The sequence below is a fragment of the Scleropages formosus genome, chromosome 25, assembly GCF_900964775.1.
Source record: "Scleropages formosus chromosome 25, fSclFor1.1, whole genome shotgun sequence".
Taxonomy (NCBI): Eukaryota; Metazoa; Chordata; class Actinopteri; order Osteoglossiformes; family Osteoglossidae; genus Scleropages; species Scleropages formosus.
Genome location: NC_041830.1, coordinates 4,085,270 through 4,107,043, shown reverse-complemented (window position 1 = coordinate 4,107,043; position 21,774 = coordinate 4,085,270). Strand labels below are relative to the sequence as shown.

General features: G+C 41.2%; 1 protein-coding gene across 1 annotated transcript; it reads right to left on the bottom strand.

Annotated features, from left to right (window-relative positions):
- Positions 1-421: 421 nt before the first annotated feature.
- Positions 422-21,690, bottom strand: noc2l (NOC2-like nucleolar associated transcriptional repressor). Its single transcript, XM_018742147.2, has 19 exons — positions 21,616-21,690; positions 19,984-20,127; positions 18,721-18,901; positions 16,253-16,363; positions 16,014-16,128; positions 15,223-15,313; positions 14,977-15,055; positions 14,745-14,855; positions 14,245-14,358; positions 11,632-11,820; positions 9,505-9,644; positions 8,410-8,521; positions 8,089-8,202; positions 7,902-8,003; positions 6,456-6,599; positions 4,677-4,790; positions 3,448-3,583; positions 1,302-1,403; positions 422-1,000 (listed from the first exon to the last, which is right to left on the bottom strand). The coding sequence occupies exons 1-19, from the start codon at positions 21,633-21,635 to the stop codon at positions 888-890; spliced, it is 2,232 nt and encodes a 743-aa protein (XP_018597663.1). The 5' UTR covers positions 21,636-21,690; the 3' UTR covers positions 422-887.
- Between the last annotated feature and the right edge of the window lie 84 nt (positions 21,691-21,774).

Sequence of the window (21,774 nt, the reverse complement as noted above, 5' to 3'; positions counted from 1 at the left end):
TGCATATCATGCTATGGCAGCAGATGTAATGAGACTTGTGGTAATCATCGGGTGGCACAGTGGCAAAGCAACTAGCGCTGCTGTTTTACAGTGCCTGGGTAGTGCAAGAGGACGTGGGTTCAATCCCTGCTCGGTCTATGTGCAGTTTGCATGTTCTCCCCATCTGCAAGGGTTTCCTCCCACAGCCCAAAGACATGCTGTTCAGGTTCCTCCATAGTGAGTGAGAGAGAGAGAACTTCGATAGCAACTTCCAATAAACTCTATGTAGTGTTATCAGCCCACACACCTTATTCACCAAAGTGACTTACACTGCTAGACACACTTACAATGTGGAACACACACACTTCACACAGACCAAGCAGGGACTGAACCCACATCCTCTCGCACCACCCAGGTGCTGTGAGACAGCAGTACTTGTCGCTGTGCCACTGTGTCACCCACTGTTTTCTGTTACTTGGTAATTTAATTTCTTCAATAATTATTGGAGATTTTGGATATTGTTGAAGTTGAGCATGAAAGCCCACTCTACAAACATGACAAATAAGGATCACTAATTTTCCAGCAGCTGGTATCATGATTAGTCTTTTGTCTTGAAACTGAAGATTCCTGGTTGAATCTCACACAATCAAGATGTAGTGCATAGGAATCTGTTTTTTTTTCCTCTGTATTCTGTTAAAAATATATATGAAACACAGCATCTATACATTTCAGTGAAAATCAGCATTAAAGGGAGAGCCTGTGGTGATCATAGTGTCCATAAGTTGTGAAGCAATGGGAAGACCAAGAATGTCAAATGGAAGGGAAAGAAGGTAGGGTCATAAAATTGTTTGGAGGTAAGGGCTTTGGCCCACTGTTACAATACAGCATCCCTGTCCTGCTAGGCCCATCTACTCCTGGTCGGAGAGTTCCAGATCTTCCACCATGTCATCATCTCCTTCAGCCAGCAACTTTAGGTCCACTTTGTATGACTGCTTCCGCCCATCTTCATTTCCATCAGAGTCTGGGGGAATAGCCATAACACTACTGAACACCAAGTCCTACTCTATGGCAGATAGTGTGGTGTTCAATGGACACTGAATACTGACTCTGCTAAGGGGTTTGCTCAAAGGGGATGGGGAATTTTCCTCTTAAGGCATCATACAGTTTGGAATTGTATGGTTAAGATAAGTACCACTCTATAAATCTGAATTTCCAACAATGTGTTCAGCTACAAATCAAGACAACTGACAACAGGCTGACTATTGAAAAGCATACTTGGTCCAACTTGTTCTTGCCAATCAAGGAAATACAGATGTACAAACCTGAAACTTCCTCATCCTCTGAGTCTTCCTCTACATTATATTCCCCTTCCTCATCCTCACTGCTCATTTCATGCTCATCTTTGACTTCTTGAGATCTCTTGCCTGTGGTGAAACAAGAGCAGGAATGATGCACTGCCAATAAGGGAATCACAAAATCATTACCATTAACATTTTCACGGGACTGATTTGTTCATATTCTTTGTACCTTATGAAAGTCACTGTTGGGTAATCTCTTCTTCAGCATTGCAGGATATAAACCATCTGTATGCAAAAGTCTTGTCCAATGTTTGGGTGGGGCGGAAAGAAATCAGCTCCATATCCAATTTTTGAATTTGTATTCCAAGGTAAATTTCAGGACGTACAGTAGCAGTTAAAAGTGTGAGTACATTTCCTGAAAACTAGCTTCTTCTCATGAAGCATTCTGGTCAACAAGTTTGAATATGAAATCAGGCTCCGCATCTTCTGAAGCAATTTCAACAGCTACGGGCCAATAGTGGCTTTCTTTTCTAGTGCCTTAACTCTGCTGCCCCAGGTATACTGAATGGTTGGACTAGTACTGCAGTCTAAACCACACGATTACTAGCCTCTTTTCATCAGTTTTAATGTTGTCATGAATATAACAATTTTTTTTCATAAACAGAGCAATTCAAATTGTGCACCAAAGTTTTACTCTGCCAACAGACGGTGATTGTGTATAGTAAGCGCTGCCTTAAGTTTGTCATCGCTCTGCTCCAGCTGTGGTCACAGTTCTCTAATGTTGCTTTTAATTTATAACAGGTCATAAATCTCCAACCAAGAGACAGAGAGAGTGCGCAGACATGTACATGCAGCATCCCAGCTCACCAGAGAAAGCCTAGTCTACACAAGCTGCTCAGTGGAAGACTGAGACAGGTAGTTTGCGGTGTTGCAATATTCCTGTGTAAAGAACTTTACTGTTGGGTCCCAACCCAGGGAGTTTTCAGGATTGCTGGCATTTAAATTTGCTCATTAGGCTTTTTCACCAAATCGACATACAACTCTGAGGAAACAGAAGTGCGTTTTACCAGCAGGATTACTGACACGTGATTCTCAGAGTAAAGCCACTTTGGCCGAAACCACTGTACATTACAGGAGTAGCTGCACAGAATTAGAATAGAATTACAGAATTGCTGTAGGGCCCTTGCCAAGTTCATGTCGCATTCAACTAACAGACTTTTTCAGTAATCAAATCTCAATCCCAAATAAGTTAGTAATTAAAGGACCCATTATGTTTTGCCTTTTTTAGATTTCATAGCTAATTCAAAAGCTATATTGTATTAACTAATTGTTTAGACAAAGACCGCAACAATTAACAACCATAATGTCCAGTGCAATTTCCCAAAACACACTGCACATATTTTTTAAAAATGAGGTGTGAAATAAAAATGACTTGCTAAATCGGGAGAAAACTTCAATTTTAAAGCAAACAAATACAATTTTAAGGAAGGAATGCGAAATGTGGGGTTATACTGGACATGATCCACAGATTGTATGTGGTTCAACTACGACTGTGACGCCCAACAGCAGCTCCCAACATTGCAGGTCACCGGAGTCACAGGGCGCTGCCTCACCACGAAAACACGCTGATGCAGAGTAAAGTAGACTTAAAGCAGCAACTTGGCAGTTACAAATAAAGTCTGAAGCAAAGCTTTCCAGCTGCTGGTTCAAGCCAAATCCATAATGCCAGGAAACACAACTTTGAAAAATTTTCCCCTTTGCACCAACATACCTTTGTCATGTAACCTGTATTAAGAACAAATACAGAGCCTGTGTCAAAATGGCAGGTGACGTGCTCACCTGAATCAAAACCTGCTGTGATATTCTCTCGGCCTTGTGTGAGTGCACCCATCCCACTGAGTGACTACACACAACTTTGGCTTCCACTTTTTTTTTCAATTAACGCAACACTGTGTACTATGGCAGAGGGGTGTCACATCATGTTTCATGTTTTACTCTGTCAAAGTGGTTCACAGTCCCAAAAAGGTAACAAATCCTTACTTAGATACATGGGCAGGTTAGAACAAAAGGGGACGAGGTTAGACAATGAGCAGAGACGCATCCCTAGTTTCAGTGTTGATTCAATTTCCTGATGGCTTCCCAACTGCAAAAACACTCCTTGCTTCCTTACCTTTCACTCTGAGTTCCACACCTTCTCCGTCAGAGCTGCTGTCTGATTCAAAGAGATCCTTAAACGCTTTCTTGTCTTCCTCTTTGCTTTCCTGGAACTTCTTGCGTTTGATCTCAGGCAAGTCCAAGTCTTCCATCTTAAGAGAAAAGGGGGATAAAAATACAATTTTGAAAATACAGAATTTATATTTAAAATATTTATGAAACACAGCAGGTTTAGATTATATTGATTAATACAGTTGGAACTTACAAATTGAGTAAAAAAATTTTTTGAAAATTTTTTTTGCACTTATCTATTTCCCAAAATGTTATCCGTTTTCCAAAATGCTCTAGTGCAGCAAATGTTACTTGTTCACGTTATTCACCAACACGGGACATACCGTGGGCTTACTGCCATACCCAGATCTATCGATGGAGTAGCTTCTCTTTTTTTTGTTCGTAACTTAACATAAGTAACTGTCCAAAAAAAAAAAAAAAAAAAAAAAAAAAAAAAAAACCTGAGACTGGTGACCAGAGGAGGCTGTTTATTACTTCTCCTTCAGCACAGAGTGACACACAGCACAAGGAATGTGATGTCGCTGGAAGTATGAGGGTGTCAAATCAGTGGCTACACTCACAAAAAAGCAGGACAGCAAAGCTGTTCCATACACACACGGAGAGCCCCAACAGAGAGTAACTAAAGTTCTGCCTACAGGACCACAACAGGTCAAAACCGGAGAGCAGGACAGGCAGGGCTCCGTTTGTCCTTCTCATCCTCCATACTTCAGGTCAAGGTCATTTGAAGGGATATTCAACATTGATCCAGCATGTCAGCTTTTGCCACTAGCGATATTTCTGCTTTGTTTGCTTCCTATGATCAATAGGAACACTTCCATATTACAATCAAACGTTCCATGCTAAGTTTGATTTTATAATGTGAAGACGTGGGAGAAATGACAGTCAACAGGAGCCAAGAAATACAAGGGTTACTTAAATTTTTTTTCATTTATCTGATGCTTTAATTTGAAGCACTGTACACTGATTTACCCATTTATACAGCTGGGCAATTTTAACCAGAGCAGTTCAGGCTGAGTATCTTGCTTACTGGTACGACACCAACAGGTGGGATTTGAACCCATACGACTATTCTATCTACAGTAGTGTGCAGTCTGAGAAGCCTGCAATGTAGACAAAAGCATTGCTAGCAAAGCTGATCTCAGACAAGCTTGCAGTCCTGCCAGCCGAACTTACCCTCTCCTTGCCTGAGATCTCCAGCTGGATCTCCTTCTCCCGCAGTTTCTTCCACTGGCTATAGTACCTGGTTAGAGGGGTCCCCTGCTCAGCAGTCTCTCGTTCCCATGCCGCCTGCCAAAGTACAACAACCCCGTTGCACACGACATCATTAGTTTGACATATGTGAAGATTGCAGCAGTTAGGTCAACCATTAATAACCTTTACTTTATGGAAAGAGATGGGGCAGTTATGCTTGAAGTCATGCACTCTGCTACATTTTCATTGTGTTTTCATTTAGTTGACACTTTTCTCCAAAGCAACTCACAATTTCAAGTTACCTGTTGTAGCTAAACCATAAGGCACAGATTGTGTGCAACAAACAACACCTTCATTTATACATTTGAACAAGTGGGAGATGAACTGCAAGACAGACCATCAGGGTGCATGACCAATAATAAATAAAGCATGAAATGGGTTATGGGACAGTAACATTTCACTCAATTCAGCATGTCCGACCATAGCAGTTCTGAACTGTTTTGACAAAATACCTGTGTTGAAACTGTGGCTTTCTGTAGATGTCATTCTCATAAACCACCTATAAAAGGCTCTTTGAATCCCCGCCCAATGAGTGTACGCACAATGCTTCTGACTCTGACTCACTGAGCTGCTCACTCAAAAACGCGTACCTTGTTGTCTTTGGGCATTCTAGAAAAGCTGTGAAATAAAGTTGTGATATGACCTGCTACTCTTTGTTAATATACTGTCCACATTATCATATACTATACACTCTCAGGAGGGGGGTGCAGTGGCACAGCGGGTTTGGCCTGTGCCTGCTCTCTGGTGGGTCTGAGGTTCGAGTCCCACTTGGGGTGCCTTGCGACAGACTGGCGTCCCGTCCTGGGTGTGTCCCTTCCCCCTCCAGCCTTGTGCTGCTGGGTTAGGCTCCGGTTTGCCGAGACCCCACTTGGGACAAGCGGTTTCAGTCTGTCTGTGTGTGTGTGTGTGTGTGTGTGTGTGTATATACATATATATATATATATATATATATATATATACATACACACACACACTTTTAGTCATAGACTCCAAAAGGCAACACTTGTGTGAAATAAATCCTGTATTGACTAAAATGCATACAGCAGCCTTCAACTTACAACTGTTGTTCTATCAGCCGTATTAAACGTAATATATTAATAAAATGACTCTAAACACTGGGTCGTCTAATTCAGACCACCATACGTGCTGTACAATACCATCGAACGGCCATGCTGCCATAATAGTCATATTTCTTATTGACAGTGTGTCTGTCAGAAGATGTTTCATTTACAAAAAAACACTTAAAGAATATTAAGAATATATAAGTAAGCAAAACTTTAGTATTATTGAGTATTCTAGTGGTACAGAAAAGTGATAGAAAACATTCATAAACGAAAGTGTAAAAGTGTAGCATGAAATTAGTCAAGTATTTATATTAGTATTCTTTTGACATGTAAAAATAATGTGTGATATTAGTGGAAAAAATATGACAGAAGCCTATTATAAAATGTAGTATTGGGGCATGCTAATTTATATATCCTTATGGTTAATATAATACAGTACGAGGAAATTACAAGGAGGTTGCTGAAACGGAAACTCGTAAGTCAAGGACATCCTGTAATGTAATATTCAGCAGTGCACTTGAAGGCTCTGAGAGCGAAAGCCTGATTAGGTGAAAAAATATAGTTCTGTTTTTGTGATACCCAGAGCGGAAGTCCCGAAAATACAGCATCGCCAACCCCCTAACGGTCAGTCACTCACCACCGCCGCTACATCGCTGACACCAAATGCAGCCCTTTGTCGGCGCTCTGTCACATATGCCGAGTTTTCCTGAACTTTCTCCAGCAGCTGACGGATCTGCTTGCAGTAGTTGGCTACTTTGCATTGCTTCAGGAAGGCTTTCAGCTGCAGGGAGAGAGAGTGTGTGAGAAGTGGGGCAGGACATTCACACAACATGAAGGTTTTAACTACAATAGCGGTCGGTCATCGTTTTAAGGGGATTATTTACACTAGATTTAGCCAGAAAACTACACTGACACCACTGAGAGACAAAATCCTTTCTGGTTCAAGGCACAAAACGTGTGTCTCTGTACCATGGGATACAGGCAGTGATGGTGTTTTACCAAATACCCACTATGGAAGGAAAACGAGTGCTTAATGAGCAAAAGGCGACTGCAACGAGTAAATATCCCACCGTGTGAAAAATACGAATACAGTCGATCTTCGCTGCGCAGGATCCCATTAAATAAGGGCTGAATGTATTTTCAGTGACAACATTTTTATTTATGCATTTCACTAATGCCACATAAGAAATCACAAGATCTGCAAAGTGCAAAGGAGGACAACTTCAGGAGAGAAGACTAGACTATGAACCCAAACAAGTCGATTTTTAAGAGACTGGGGGAAGAAACAGCTCACATTAAAATGTGTCTCGTTTCTAAGTCATGTCTGCTCGACTATGTTTCCCAGCTGAAAGTCGACAGAATTCAAAGAGATGCCAGAGGGCACCTTAGGGGCCAAATTAGACAGCACTGGCATTTAGCACTTACATGCCAATGGAGAAATACTCAACATATTCAAGTCACTTGTTTCTGGAATTGACTGTATTAAGACCTGAGCGCTTGGCTACAGGCTTCTTGATCTGAAGGAAACACTTATTTTCATTTCACCTGCTCATTTACTCGGCCTTAACCAGAATTCCCACTGCAAGAACTGCACTCTTCAAATCATATCCAAACCCAAGACATTAGTGCAGGTCAGTTAGCAGAGGCAGTTTTTTTTTTTTTTTTTTTAATAATAATAAGCTGCAATGTGAAGTGAAATAACTACCCTAATGGCAAAAATAAAGACACAGAATATTCTTCCCCCATAAAAATGAATAATGCCAATTATTTAATGAACATTCAAAATAACACTCATTCTTAGGCCTTGAAAAATTAAATATCAATATACAAAAATACCAATTTACTCCCTTGTCCTTTAATTTAAATACAACACACTATGCTTGCACTTAACCTTAGAAACTTTATTTTTGTTGCAATAACTAAAAAACAACCAATTTTAAGTCAAGTATTAGCATGATTCAAACTGTAGAATACCTTCAATCAAGGCTGAGGTAAAAATAAAATTTTGGCCTGAATTACTTGAAGTAGCAAGAACATCCTGAGACCATAATCCTGATCAAAGTGATTTCTGCAACCTGGTTACCTGGACAATGGCAGGGAGCGCGAGCTCAGGGAACCCAACTGAGCTGGCCTGGCTGTGGAAATACTCCAGCAGAAGGTCGTAGAGCTGTTCAATTAGGCCGTCCTGAAACACAGTGTCATGAGAACACATCTCACAAACCTAAGCACTACTATGGGTCAGCGTCCCATGCAACAGCCCTGGCGCTTACCCGGAAGGCCTTTTCCTGCAGGTTGGCATTGCTCAGCTTCAGGATCACGGCAAAGTTGATAGGCTTGGTGGTGAGACGCCCCGGCTTCTTGTTGAAGTCTGTTTGTTGGAAGACCTGTGAGAAATGGGAAAAAGGTACATCAACACTGAGAATTCTGCAGGGGATGAATAGGAAGGAGAAGTGCAGGTGTGCAGGGCCAAGTGTATAAATATCTATGGACAGTGGGCAAAAACAATACTGAGCATTTAATGACAAACCTAACAAAAAGCAAATATGTATGTACAGGGGTGTGAGACAGACAAACACACTGCTCCTTCTCACCTCTAGTAGAAATGGCAGGATGGGGACAAAAGTCTTGGTGCTGTCAGAGAGCAGGATCAGGGCCCTGACACAGTGCATGCGCAGCGGAAAGAACCGACATGTGGGCACTAGCCTGGCACACATGGATAGAAGAAAAACATCAGTCACACACTGCAAACCACACACAGTTTTAGGCAAAGGGAAATCATAATAGACACACACACACAGTCTGAAGCTGCGTGTCCAAAGCAGGGTAGTGGTGAACTGAAGCCTAACCAGAGCCTAACCGTCCTGGCAACAAAGGGTGCAACGCTGGAGGGGGAGGGGACACACCCAGGACACGACGCCAGTCCGTCGCAAGGCACCTCAAGCAGGACTCAAACCCCATACCCATCAGAAAGCAGGACCCAGCCAAACCTGGTGCAGCACCGTGCCCCCATGGGAATCATAATACACACACACACACACACACACACACACACAGTCTGAAACCGCTTGTCCCGAGCAGGGTCGCAGTGAACCGGAGCCTAACCCGGCACCACAGGGCATAAGGCTGGAGGGGACACACCCAGGATGGGATGCCAGTCCGTCAGAAGGCACTCCAAACGGGACTTGAACCCCAGATCAGCCAGAGAGTAGGACCTGGCCAAACCCGCTGCACCACCGTGCTCCCCATGAAAAAGAATACAGTAATACGTAATAGAATTATCAGAGTAAATACCACATTAGAGTGCAATGCCAGGTATGAACCTTTAGCTCACAGTTCCAGACCCTTCCCCACAGCAGCACTGTATTCTACTGATTTCCACATAGCAGTATAATGAAAAATGAGAGGTGAAGACAGTGCATCATTAGACCACACTTAGTGCTCAGCAATAGTTTCGTGTAATGCAGAACTTCTTGTCCATTGCAGCCCCACTAACAAGTGTAGAATAATCAGTATTCAGTGGTGTACAGCTCTGAAAGTCAACTTATTACGGGTTTAGGACCAAAAAGTATGCTGAATTGTGTGTGATTCATTAAATAAAAATTAACTGGCATATTACAGCTTTTTCAGGACCAGAAATAGAGAGACCCTACTGCAAATTCCTGTTAATCTGGTTCTCATGGTCTTACTTGATGCAGCCCAAAATGACCTGGCACAGAGGGTAGATGAGGGGTTCCATCACGTCGCTGGGGTGCAATGAGCTCAACACTCGACACCACAGGTACAGGCAGTGAACAAACTGCCAGTTGTACACAGACTGGTAAGTTTCCTGCAGAGAGACACACAAACAAGTCAGAGACAAGAACATTACACACACTGGTCCATGTCTTCTAAACATTAAACGTGCATACTAGTCAGTCAGTAAACTCAGTATTTTGAAATAAACTAAACACACCAAGCACATTAAAATGACTTTCCAGTAACCAAACACTTTCATAGATTTTTCCTAGAATTTAAAGAAGTCTTAATGAGCTTTAATACATACAAAATAGTATTGCATGACTGATACCCTGTAACTTTATAAGTATTTATCCATTGGAGAAACCTACCACCACAAGATGCTCTTGACAAAGGTGTCAGCTGAAGAAGTAAATGTAAAACACCAACAGCAGCAAATGGCAACAAGCTAAAGGTGCACTTTTTCAGATTTGGCAAGACCAATTTATATTAAAACATCCTGAACAATGCTATGTCTGCAAATATTAAACGTTGCGTTTTTCAGATTAAATGGGAAAAATTAATACATTACTGGAAAAAAATTATGCATGAAAGAAAAAGAATGCACTAGCACTCATGATAAAGGCAACTACAAAAAAGGGGTGCATCATCAGCTTACTCTTAGTAACAAGTTGAACTGAATATTAGGAACCTGAGATAAACCCAAGAATCTGAGGAACTATTTCTAGAATGTGATACATCTGCATTCTAATTTTCAGATGTCTTCCCTACCTTACAAAGGGTAATGCATTCCTGAAAAATTCTTCACCTTTCAAGGTGGATTCTCATAATTCATAGACATTTACCATTAGTTTCAATGGTAGAAATTTTCATGCCCTCCTGAGCCCCAAAACTTACACCCATTTATACTTAAACATCACAAAAACCTCGCTCAAATGGCCATGATTACTTTAATATTTAGCATTCACTATAACACAGCATAATAGGGCAGTTGCCTTCTATAATTACTGTACAATACCATATGTCTGTCTACCTCATTCATTCAAGCTCATTCAGGTCTTTCATAGCTATTATGTATCATAAACTAAGAAAGCATGGATTTCCTCCCAGTCCAAATACAAGCGTGTCGGTGAATCAGTGACCCTAAATTGCCCGCAGTGTGTGAAAGTGTGCGTTTCACATTACTCCGCTGCTGGCGCTGCACTTAGCCAAAAATCGTGTTTAATCCTGTCAACATAAGCTGTAATGGATATACTATATTAAACTTACACAAAAATGAATACTAAACCTGTCTACAAACAATTTACTGTGATTAATTACAAATATAGAAAATAAACCATAAAAACAATTCATACAGAATAAATATGCACATAAATCCTATTCCCTAATATGTGTTTCTGGTTAACTGGCCAAACTAAACGACCAGTAGTGTGTGTGCGCATGCGCGCATTATATTCAGGTATTAAGTGAAAACAATTCTCACTTCATTATACTGCTATGTGGACATCAGTGGACTGATGTCATTTTTCACGATGCAAGGTGCTGCGTTGAGACTTCCCCCAATTCATCGGCGTAAAATCTAACAAGAACATTCAGTGCTTTCTTCACGTTCTGATTAATTGCTTTGTCTGCCTTTAAAGAAAACTTGACTTTTCAGTGCCTCTGAAGCTGATATTGAAGGTGCAGGGCAGTGCAGTGTGCACTCATACATAAGAAACTTATCAGTTGGAGACCATCAGTCTTGACAGTACATTCTTATTTTCTGTCACTTTCTTTGTTACTTACTGGATGACAGTATACATAGTGCAAATGATCCTAAGTTAGTTTTGCCCATTGGATCTCCAACATAGGCTGAGGTGCACAAATTTTTCCTTGTTCGGGAATGCCTACTTTTTTGCAAAAACCATGTTTCTCTTACTTCTGTATGTCTGAAAAACAGAAACACTGGACTGGAAGCAATTTGCAGAAAAGAGGTCTAATGGGATACAATTTCAATAGACTATTATAACTGATATCACAATATGACTGTCCAAAGATGCAGAGATGGCCATCAGTTTTGAAAAAGCAACACTACCCACCTTTTTTTTCATGGTCATGGCATTTCTCAGGTGCACGGCTAGCTGCCGAATGTAGATAAAGCCATGCTGATAGGACACTTGGGTGTTGAATGAGTACATCTCTGTGAGCGTGCGCTGCATGAAGTTGATCATGGGGAGAGTGGTTGGCGAGGTGAACTTGCAGTTCTTCACATATGCAATATACATTTGCTGAAAGAACAAATACCTCATTAGATCACTGAGTAAGACAAATGAAGCCCACATATACAGTGAGGTATTTGAGGTAAAATGGTTAAAAAGAAGAGATGGACACCATTCACCTGTAGCAAGACACAGAAAACAACACAGATACACTGGTATAACAGTAGTGGGGCTAAAACAGTCTTGTAAAAATATCATTAAATTTCAGCATTTACAATTACATAAAAGTTAGTACTGTTACTAAAACAATATTTTCACACATATTTCTCAAGTTCTGTTCTACCGATCATTTAATATTTTAGCTTTGCATTGTATAAAATAGATTAGGGCTGCCAGATTTCATCAGAATATAAAACCAGTTTTAACAGTGCTATGAAAAAGTCCTGCTCCTTTCCAATTTTCTCTTTTTTGCAACTTTCACATGAAATCTTACATTGTTTTTATTGTTTGATTCCTTGGTATTGAGCTGAAAAAGTAACTGCCCCTAACTTTACTCAGCCTCATTAAGGGGCAGTCAAAAATCAAGTGTTTGAATAGTATCAGGCTTAATTTGTACTAGCCCTGTCCAATGTTGAATTACTTATACCTTTACGTACAAAAGCCAAGTGGGAGAAACAGATTCATAGAGGCAAATCATTCAACACTTAGAAAAATGTCTAAAAACTCAGGAGGAGAGAGAGGTTGCAGCCTCTCAGAATTAAACAGCCATTTCTAAGGTTCTGAAATCAATAAAACCAGACTTTGGTACAAAGTTTGGTTTAGTGGTGAATATACCGTGAAGAGGCCGTTCTGCCAAAATCTCTGCAGGAAATCCCTCAATAAGCTCCAAAAGAATCCCAGATTAACATCCAGGGAGTTAGAAACTACTCTTTCTGCAGACACTGCAAAAATGGGAAAGGCAAGAAACCAATGTTCGCTAAAAAGAATATGAATGCTCATCTACAGCCAATAAAAAAAGCACCCGGCTGCTCAAAACTTCTGGAAGAATGTTCTCAGGGTTGATGAATCAAGAGTAGAATTTTTTTGACAATGTGGGGCTCCATTATGTCTGGTGACAACCAACTATTGCATTTCAGAGTAAGACCCTTCTACCAATTGCGAGAAATGGTGGCAGCAATGTGCATGTCTGAGGATGTTCTGCTTCCACAGGACCTGGGTGCCATGCCATTACTATAGAACAATAAATTCATCTTAATGAAAGATAGATGAAAATTCTAAAGCTGAATGTCTGGCTATCAGTCTGTGAGTTGAAGCTGAAGCATAGCTGGGTCATGCACCAAGCATGATCGCAAACATACATTTCAGTCAAAATGGCTTTAAAAAAAAAATGGAAGGGATGGGGCAGGTTTGGGGCTTAGGAAACCATGGAATGGCTCGGTCAGAGATTTCAAACTCAAAAACCTGTAATTATTGTAGAGTTAAAGCAGATCTATGAAGTAGAGAGCAAGAATTCTTCCACAGTGATGAGAACCTAAAAGTGTTTTGTTAGTCATTGCAACTAAAAATGACACAACCATTCATTGACTGTGAAGAAACAAATACTTTTTTTTTTTTAAAACACCTATGGCTGTCTATTTTATTGATACACCAAGGAAATTACATAATACTGGTATCACTTTCTCTTTCAGGATTCCTTCATATACTACTAGAACTGACAAAAGAGAGGGAAAATTTTAATGTTAAAAGTTCCAAAAACTGAAAACTGGAAAGGGGGTAAATAATGTTTCACAGCATGGTATTACAGACATTCGTCGCTTAAGGAGAGGGATACATTCTGAGAAATGGATCGTTAGGCATTTTCGTCGTCATGTGAACGTCATAGAGTGTACTTATACAAACCTAGATGGTATAGCCTCAATGCAGTCAAAATGCAGTAAACACGAGATTTATGATGCTGCTGCAGGCATAACAGCATACTGTTTTACAGTAAACTTTTTATAAGGAGAAAGAGCACAATCTAAAATAACATCAAAAAGTACAGTATAGTAAATGCATAAACCAGTAACACAGGTGTCTATCATTATCAAGTATTATGTACTGTACATAATTGTATATGCTATACTTTTTACAACTGGCAGTGCAGTAGGTTTGTTCACAGCAGCACCACCACGAACACGTGAGTAGCATGTTGCACTACGACGTTACTACGGCTATGACGTCACTGGTCGATAAGAATTTTTCAGCTCCATTATTATCTTATGGGACCACCGTCGTATATGGAGTCAGTCGTTAAGCAGCGCATGACTGTATACAAGCATGGAGGGAATTCATTTACTAAAGCACAAAATGCAGGGCATGAAAGACAACAGAAACATGTACTTAGTAAGAGTAAACTGCAGGAGTGCACTATAATTAGCTTGAAATGTAATTTTTATAAATAGGTACAATACAATAATGTAACATGCATAATTTTTTTTTTTAAAAAAGACAAACCTTGAGGACAGGGTTCAAGTAGTCATCCTGCTTGTGGCGGCAAATCTTGCTGAGGGCCAGGAAGGCCAGGACTCGCACGGTCTCTTCCCCTGTACTCCACTGCTTTATCAGTTGCTGGAACAGATGGACAGAGGGTCAGCTGGACAAAAAGCCAGATCCAGAAGAAGCACAGCAGAGAGAAGAACTGACACAGAACAGCAGCGTCTGAGATACACAAGGATAGAGTGTAGTGCACACACAAACCCACACAAAATATGCATGAGTCTACAAGTTGAATAATGAGAAAACATGCACTAAGTTAGCGATTTTATGAAGAAATTGTATACATAAATTAACGTGTTGTTCAGTATAATTGAAGGTGCTTTAATCTAAAAGCTTAGACTCGAAGCCACAAGTACAAAAACCTGGTTAAAATAAAGAGAAATGTATGCTTACTGCACACAATGAGATGTGTTATTATCACTGTTGGCATACAGATAGAGACACTTTCTGGCACTAACCTTCAGGAAGACCCTGCCCTGTTTAGGCAAACACAGGTAATAAGGCACCATCTGGTTAGCATGTCGCAGAACCGCAGCAACCACAGTGGACTCGGTCAAACAGGACAAGAGCTGCAAAGGGAGAAAAGTGACCAAGTTACAGCAGTAGTATCATCTCCACATGAAAAGCTTCACTAAACGCTGGTGTACAGGGAGCCGAAACTAGTAACCATTAAAGAAAGGTGACTAATACCTGAACAAGATTGCCGAGGTACATCTTGATGTCCACCTGGATCTTCTGCCATCTGGGACTGGTTGATGGCAACACCAACCTATATTTTGGGATGAGTGGTAAATGAGGTTATATCTGAGCATCATTCGCCATCCATGCTCTCCACAAACATTGGAGGGACAGAAAACTTTGCTGGAAAGATCAGCACTGCAGTTCCCTAGCAAAGGGGGTGACACAATTATAGCACAGCAACCCAAACACTCTTACTTCTTCTGGTCCTGCTCTGGTTTCAGGTGTAACATCTTTTGCAAGGCCAAAGACACATCTCGGATGCAAAACAGAATCAAGGCGTTGAACACTATGAGGAAAAGGACACAATGGTGTGTAGTTAACCAAACACATCTTGATATCATATGGCTCATCTCACACATTTAAAAGCTGTTGCTTTTACTAGTTTTTAAAATATAGTGAAAAAATAAAACATTTGACAAAATGCATTGTATTATTTTATCAAGCTTACATTTACTGACTGAAATCCAGTGTAACGCCTCTAAAACTGAGACCTCCAGGCAGTACTACCATGTAATACTCCTGTATTTAAAATTAACATTTTGTGATTATGTATTGAATCTTCAGGAAATGCATTGCAAAGTAATATGCTGCATCATAAAATATTTTTGCACAGTTATTAATGACACTGAGGGCAGGAAAAAGAACACAGGGAAACTTCAATCTGCAAGTACCCTTTCTAAATACTGCAGGAGAAAGTGCAAAAAATAATTTTGTTTAGCCAGTGGGAACATGTAACCTGCACAACAGAACTGTTTCAATCTCACATGAAGTTTGATTTATAGTCTTTTTTAATGTCAAACTGCAATGCACAGTGAGACCTGAATGCATGATTAATCTTTAATAAATGAGGTCTTAAACAAGGTTGCATATCTAAATTCACAGACCACACATAAGGGACTCAGCTTTGCCCAAGACTATTATGGATGAACAAATAGGCAGACAGCCCACCGCACCAAGTTTCCAATAGATGTGTACAAGTGGAATACCTGAACTGTCCTCCACCTTGAAGCGACAGGGCTCCCCACTTTCTCCTTTGGTGGTTACTACAGCAGCTTTGAAGGCCTGAACGACCATGTGGAACAGATGAGGCGTGGGATTCTCCTGGTGATGGCATACAAACAACAGAGGATGTGAACAGAGACAGTGTGAAGATTTCAAAGCTGGCACAGAGAAAAAAGAAAGATCATGCTAGGCTAAGGAAAGGTTTGAGATTTGTGCTCTCTACCCTAAGTGATGCTCTCCATTCTTCCACCATCTTCTCAGTGACTTTAACAGACTCTCTAGATTTGCGGGTTTTTTTCTCTGTTTCTTCCTCTTCTTCATCACAGCTGACCTCCTGTTAAAAAAATAGCACATTTCATTCTATAAATGTTAACGTCACACTCAAAATATAAAATACAAACTGTATTAAAAATAAAGGGAAAAATTAAAGAAAATAGTCAGTATACTTATAATATATATTGAACATAATCGAGTGCTGTGGAAAAAGTATTTGTCCCCATCCTGATTTCTTCTGGTTTTGTATATATTTCATACTAAATAGTTTTAGATCTTCAAATGAAATGCAACAAACTGCCCGCTAGGGTGCTGAGGAATTTTTACATCTGTACCATTGAGAGCATCCTGACAGGAAGCATCACGACCTGGTTTGGGAACAGCACCAAGCAGGACAGGCAGGCTCTCCAGAGGGTGGTGCGATCAGCTGAACGCATCATCCCCACTGAGCTCCCTGACCTACAGTCTATTTACAGCAAGCTGTGCTGGACCAAGGCCAGGAAGATAGTGAAAGACCTCAGCCACCCAAACAACGGACTTTTCTCCCTGCTGCGGTCAGGGAAGCGTTTTTGTTCCCTGAAGGCCAACACAGAGAGAATGAGGAGGAGCTTCTTTCCACAGGCCATTTGGGCTCTTAACCAGGATAACACCACGGAGTAGAGACTGGACTGCATGCGCAGGAGGAGCACTAACTGAGCCAAAGATATTGCTCAGATCCCCATCACCCCATCCTCCCCCAAAAAACTGCACTTTTATGTAACCTTTCATATTTAATATTGGGCTACACATATTGTATCCTATTTTATTATTTATTCTTTCCTGTTTTCATCATTATGTATTCTTTGTATTCCTGGAGTGTTCCTAGTTTCTACTTGTTTGTATCGCCTTATTTATCTGTACCGCAGACAGACGCATTTCACTGCACCAAACGCTTCCGATTACTAGAGATCAGTATTTCACAGCGCTGCGGTAAAATTTTGGCCCAGTCTTTTTCGCAGAACTGCTTTAGTTCAGCCACACTGGAGGGTTTTCCAGCATGAACTGCCCATTTAAGGTCCTGTCACTGCATCTCAATTGGGTTGAAGTCAGGACTTTCACTAGGCTACTCCAAACTTTAACTTTGCTGTTTTTGAACCATTCAGAGGTGGACTTACTCCTATGCTTTGGATCATTGTCTTGCTGCATAATCCAGTTGCGCTTGAGTTTCAACTTATGGACTGAAGACCTAAGTCCTAAGATTCTTCTTTAGGATTTTCTGGTAGAGATCAGAATTCATATTTCCCCTCAATTATTGAAAGTTGCCCAGGCCCTGAAGCAGCAAAGCAGCCCCACATCATCACACTGCCACCACCATGCTTGACCGTAGGTATGATGTTCTTTTTGTGGAATTTGGCGTTTGGTTTACACCAGATGTAACAGGACCCCTGTCTTCCAAACAGTTCCACTTTCAGCTCATCAGTCCACAGAACATTCTCCCAAAAGGTTTGAAGATAATAAAAGTGTGTTTTGGCAAAATTCAGAGGAGCTTTAATGTTCTTCTGGGTTAGCAGTGGTTTTCCCTTCGCCACTCTTCCATGGATGCCATTTTTGCCCAGTGTCTTTCTGATAGTGGAGTCATGAACAGTGACCTTTATGTGAGAGAGGTCTGTAGTTCTATCAATGTTGTCCTTGGCTCTTTTGTGACTTCCTGGATGAGATGTCACTGTGCTCCTGGTGGAATTTTGGAAGGCTGGCCACTTCTGGGAAGGTTCATTACCATGCCAAGTTTTTCCCATTTGGAGATAATAGCTCTTACAGTGGTCCTTTGGAGTCCCAGAGCCTTTGTAATAGCTTTGTAACCCTTCCCAGACTAATGTATTTCAATCAGCTTCTTCCTCATCATTTCTTGAATTTTTTTTCAACTTTGGCATAGTGTGTTACTGGGTAAGACCTTTTAACCAGCTTCATGCTGTTGAAAAAGTTCTATTTAAGTGTTGACTTGATTGAACAGGTCTGGCAATAATTCATCCTGGTTGTGTCTAGTCCAGCCGAACCCCATTATGAATGCAGTTTCATAGATTTGGGGAAATCTACTATGCAAATACAGTACTTTTTCACACAGGCCCAGTTGGTATTTGATAAGTTTTTTCTTCAATAAATAACATTATCATTAATGAACTGTTTTTGTGTTTACTCAGGTTGCCTTTCTTTTAGGTTAGATTTTGTTTGAACTTCTGAAACAATTTAGTACGAGATATACACAACAACAGAAGAAATCAGGATTGGGGCAAATACTTATTCACTGTACTGCACATAGTATTTAAAAAATATGCATTATCATAATGATTCCCTAAAACTATTTCAATTGGCTTACTCAATGCAATTCTCAACTGAAATGCACACAGAAATAATATCAAAAAACAAGTTTTAAAATTTCACCTCAAGGTGACTGGGTGGCGTGTGGTACTTCTGTTCTTCATCTTCAGAGCTATCACTGTCATCAAAGTTCAGCAGGGAGCAGTCATTCTCCTCCAAAAACTTGTAGAATTCGGGATCTTTGCTCTTGAGGCGAGAGAGCTGTTCTTTGTGTTGAGATGCCTTGCCTTTCCTCTTGTCACCTCTGGGCACATTACAACAACACTCAGCTAACAGTAACCTACAATATCGCATTGTTTTGCAGTCAAATTATAGATCTGAATCATGCTGTACTAGATTATCCTGTGAGGGACCAGGTTCCTTCTGCGTGAATCCCTTAGGTGGCACATGAGGGAAGCTCTAATGAGATTATGAAGTTGTTGGCCACAAGAAAACTTCAGAACATTTGTCACATGAATCATGTTTTCACTGAGACAAATGTCAAACCCCCAGAATCAACATCCCCTAGCGCCGCACACCTCTCAACAACCACACTGCAATGGCAGCGCAGATCCTGGGAGAGCACGGGGTGCTAAGCATCTAGTGCATGACAACTGACCATCACACAGAAAGACCACCCTACCTTTCGGAACATTTAACAACCACACCCTGGCAAGAAATGACCAGTATGTCAGTAGAACTGACAAGAAATGGCTATCTTGGCAGTATATGAAAGCAAAAAGAGCAACTGAATTAATCGCACTGTGCAAAAATAGGAGCCAGATCTTTCTTCGTCCTTCATCTGAAGAAAACAGAGCTGGAGGCATAGGCTTTTAGGTGAGACCATAAAGAGATGAGCAGTGCACATAGCAAGAATGAAAGACAACAGATGGATAATCAGGATCACTAACTGGTATCCAAGGAGCATCAACAGCACAGCAAGAGGTCACCCTTAAGATGGGAACACCCCCTTATCAAAGCCTTTGGAAAAAACTAAGGTGGATTGCTCAACACAGAAAAATACAGCATCTCTCCATCCTGCAGTATTCAAGAAATCCCAACTAAAACCACAGGTGCATGACAGGATTCAAGGGTGTTACAATATTCTTAAAGTTATTAACACCTACACACAACTTCTTAAAATTACTTTACAGCCATCTCACACCAAACACAATTCTTCCTTCATGTTCCTTTAAAAGTAACAGAGAATGTACACTTTCCCCCAAACAATATTTTCCTTTCTGACAATTTGTACTCCAAATATAGACAACTAATATTTCACATTATGGATGGGAATCATTGCCCGCTTGCCTCCACTAATGCCAGGGAAAGGACGGAAATACTTACTTGTCTTGAGCAGCAACAGCCAACTTTTTTGACTTCTTGCTCTTCCCATTGTTCAGCACAGGCGCCTCTTCCTCCGAGTTCCTGTCATCATCCGAGTCAAAGCCAGATGCCAAGAACTCGTCCACGCTGAGATCCTCCAACTTCCTACAAAGCAAAGCACACGCTAAAGTACGCCAAAAAGACCAAGGAACCTGGACAAAAGTGTTTATTTTAATTTTCCTCTGCTGCTGCTACACACACAGTACTATCATTTCTACGTCATCTGAACACCACATCTGCATTACAGCACTGCACCATGCGCAAGACCAAGGATCACCCTCTATCAAAAGAGCGAAAGGCTTACATTTATTTAGGAGACATTACAAGAATGAAGCACTTTCACTAGCTGTCCCACAAACGAATCATCTAAAATGCTTACACACACACACACACACACACACACACACAGAGTGTGAAACTGCTTGTCTCATGTGGGGTCACGGGGAGCCGGAGCCTAACCCGGCAGCACAGGGCGTAGGGCTGGAGGGGGAGGGGACACACCCAGGACGGGACACCAGTCCATCGCAAGGCACCCCGAGTGGGACTCGAACCCCAGACCCATCAGAGAGCAGGACCTGGTCAAACCCACTGCACCACCACGCCCCCCTAAATGCTTATATAATGTATATAATAGTATACAATGAAAAAATACTAACTATGTCGAATAATGACAGGAAACCCTCAGAGCAATCAATAAACATTAGGGACAACAAACTTCAATAACTTTTACAAAGCATCTCAAAGACTGTGGTAACCAGAGGCCAAGTGAGACACACTGGCACTTGCCATGGCTGAGCTGTAAAGAGAAGAGTGGAGATCACGTTTGGTTTGATAAACGCAAACACAGCTCTAACCGCAGTGTGTGGTAATTCACACAAATTTACTGTCTCGAGTTTTAATTTTTTTTTTTACCGCGCAAAATGTACAACTAGTTGGATATCACATTTCTTTCAGCTCGCGAGCCGAGTAAGGCATCTGATCACTGCTCCGTCTCGCCCTCCGGGGATCTGACAGCCCACGCGCCCGGCCGTTCCCACGTGGCGCCGGCGTCTCCCCGCAATTCGCGTCTCACACAGCTGTACCACTACAGCGTAATGGTGCTTTTGTGTCGTCGATTTCTGACGAGATATTACAGTAGTTTCCATAAATATTGTTATTTATCAATTTTTTGACTAATACACAATAGCTCAATCCAGGCAAAAATCATGGTCATGCCAGCCTGGCTTATTAAACGTGTATTTCCGAAGTGACTCTGAACGCATGGCCATGTCGTGGCACAGAAAGAGAGAGCGTTCATGTCTTCAGAGTAAGACGAACATGAATGGATCCACATTTAACGGGCACTCCAGCAACAGATCGGCTTAGCCTACAGTAACATACCATTACGGTCCTCAGTCCGAAAACACTGACCCCACGGCCGCTAGCGGCTAGGCTAGCTACAGCACGACTCGACTGTGCTAAAAACAAAAACTAACACAGCGCTTATTACAACACGTATAAAATTCTTAATACACAAAGCAAAAACGTCTTTTATTGGTGTAAAATAAATAAGCTTTACTTTGTTTGAATATTTTTTAAAAAAAAAGTGATTACCTCTTCCTGTTGCCTGCCATGCCGGCTCAACGTGTAGAAACACCGCCCCACAATGCACCGGAGGGGGCGTGTCTAAGAGGAGGCAGACAGCCGAGGCTCTGAGTGACGTGCTCCATTCACACACTGATGACTGAATACCAGCAATACTGGTAAACAAAA

What these genes read in the sequence shown, in the direction of transcription:
- noc2l (XM_018742147.2), bottom strand. Translation starts at nt 21,635, where the DNA reads ATGGCAGGCAACAGGAAGAG. An exon ending in CAAGGTGGAGGACAGTTCAG is followed by an intron (nt 15,314 to 16,013) that starts GTATTCCACTTG and finishes TTTTCCTCATAG; the next exon opens with TGTTCAACGCCTTGATTCTG. An exon ending in AGAGGATGAGGAAGTTTCAG is followed by an intron (nt 1,001 to 1,301) that starts GTTTGTACATCT and finishes CTATTCCCCCAG; the next exon opens with ACTCTGATGGAAATGAAGAT.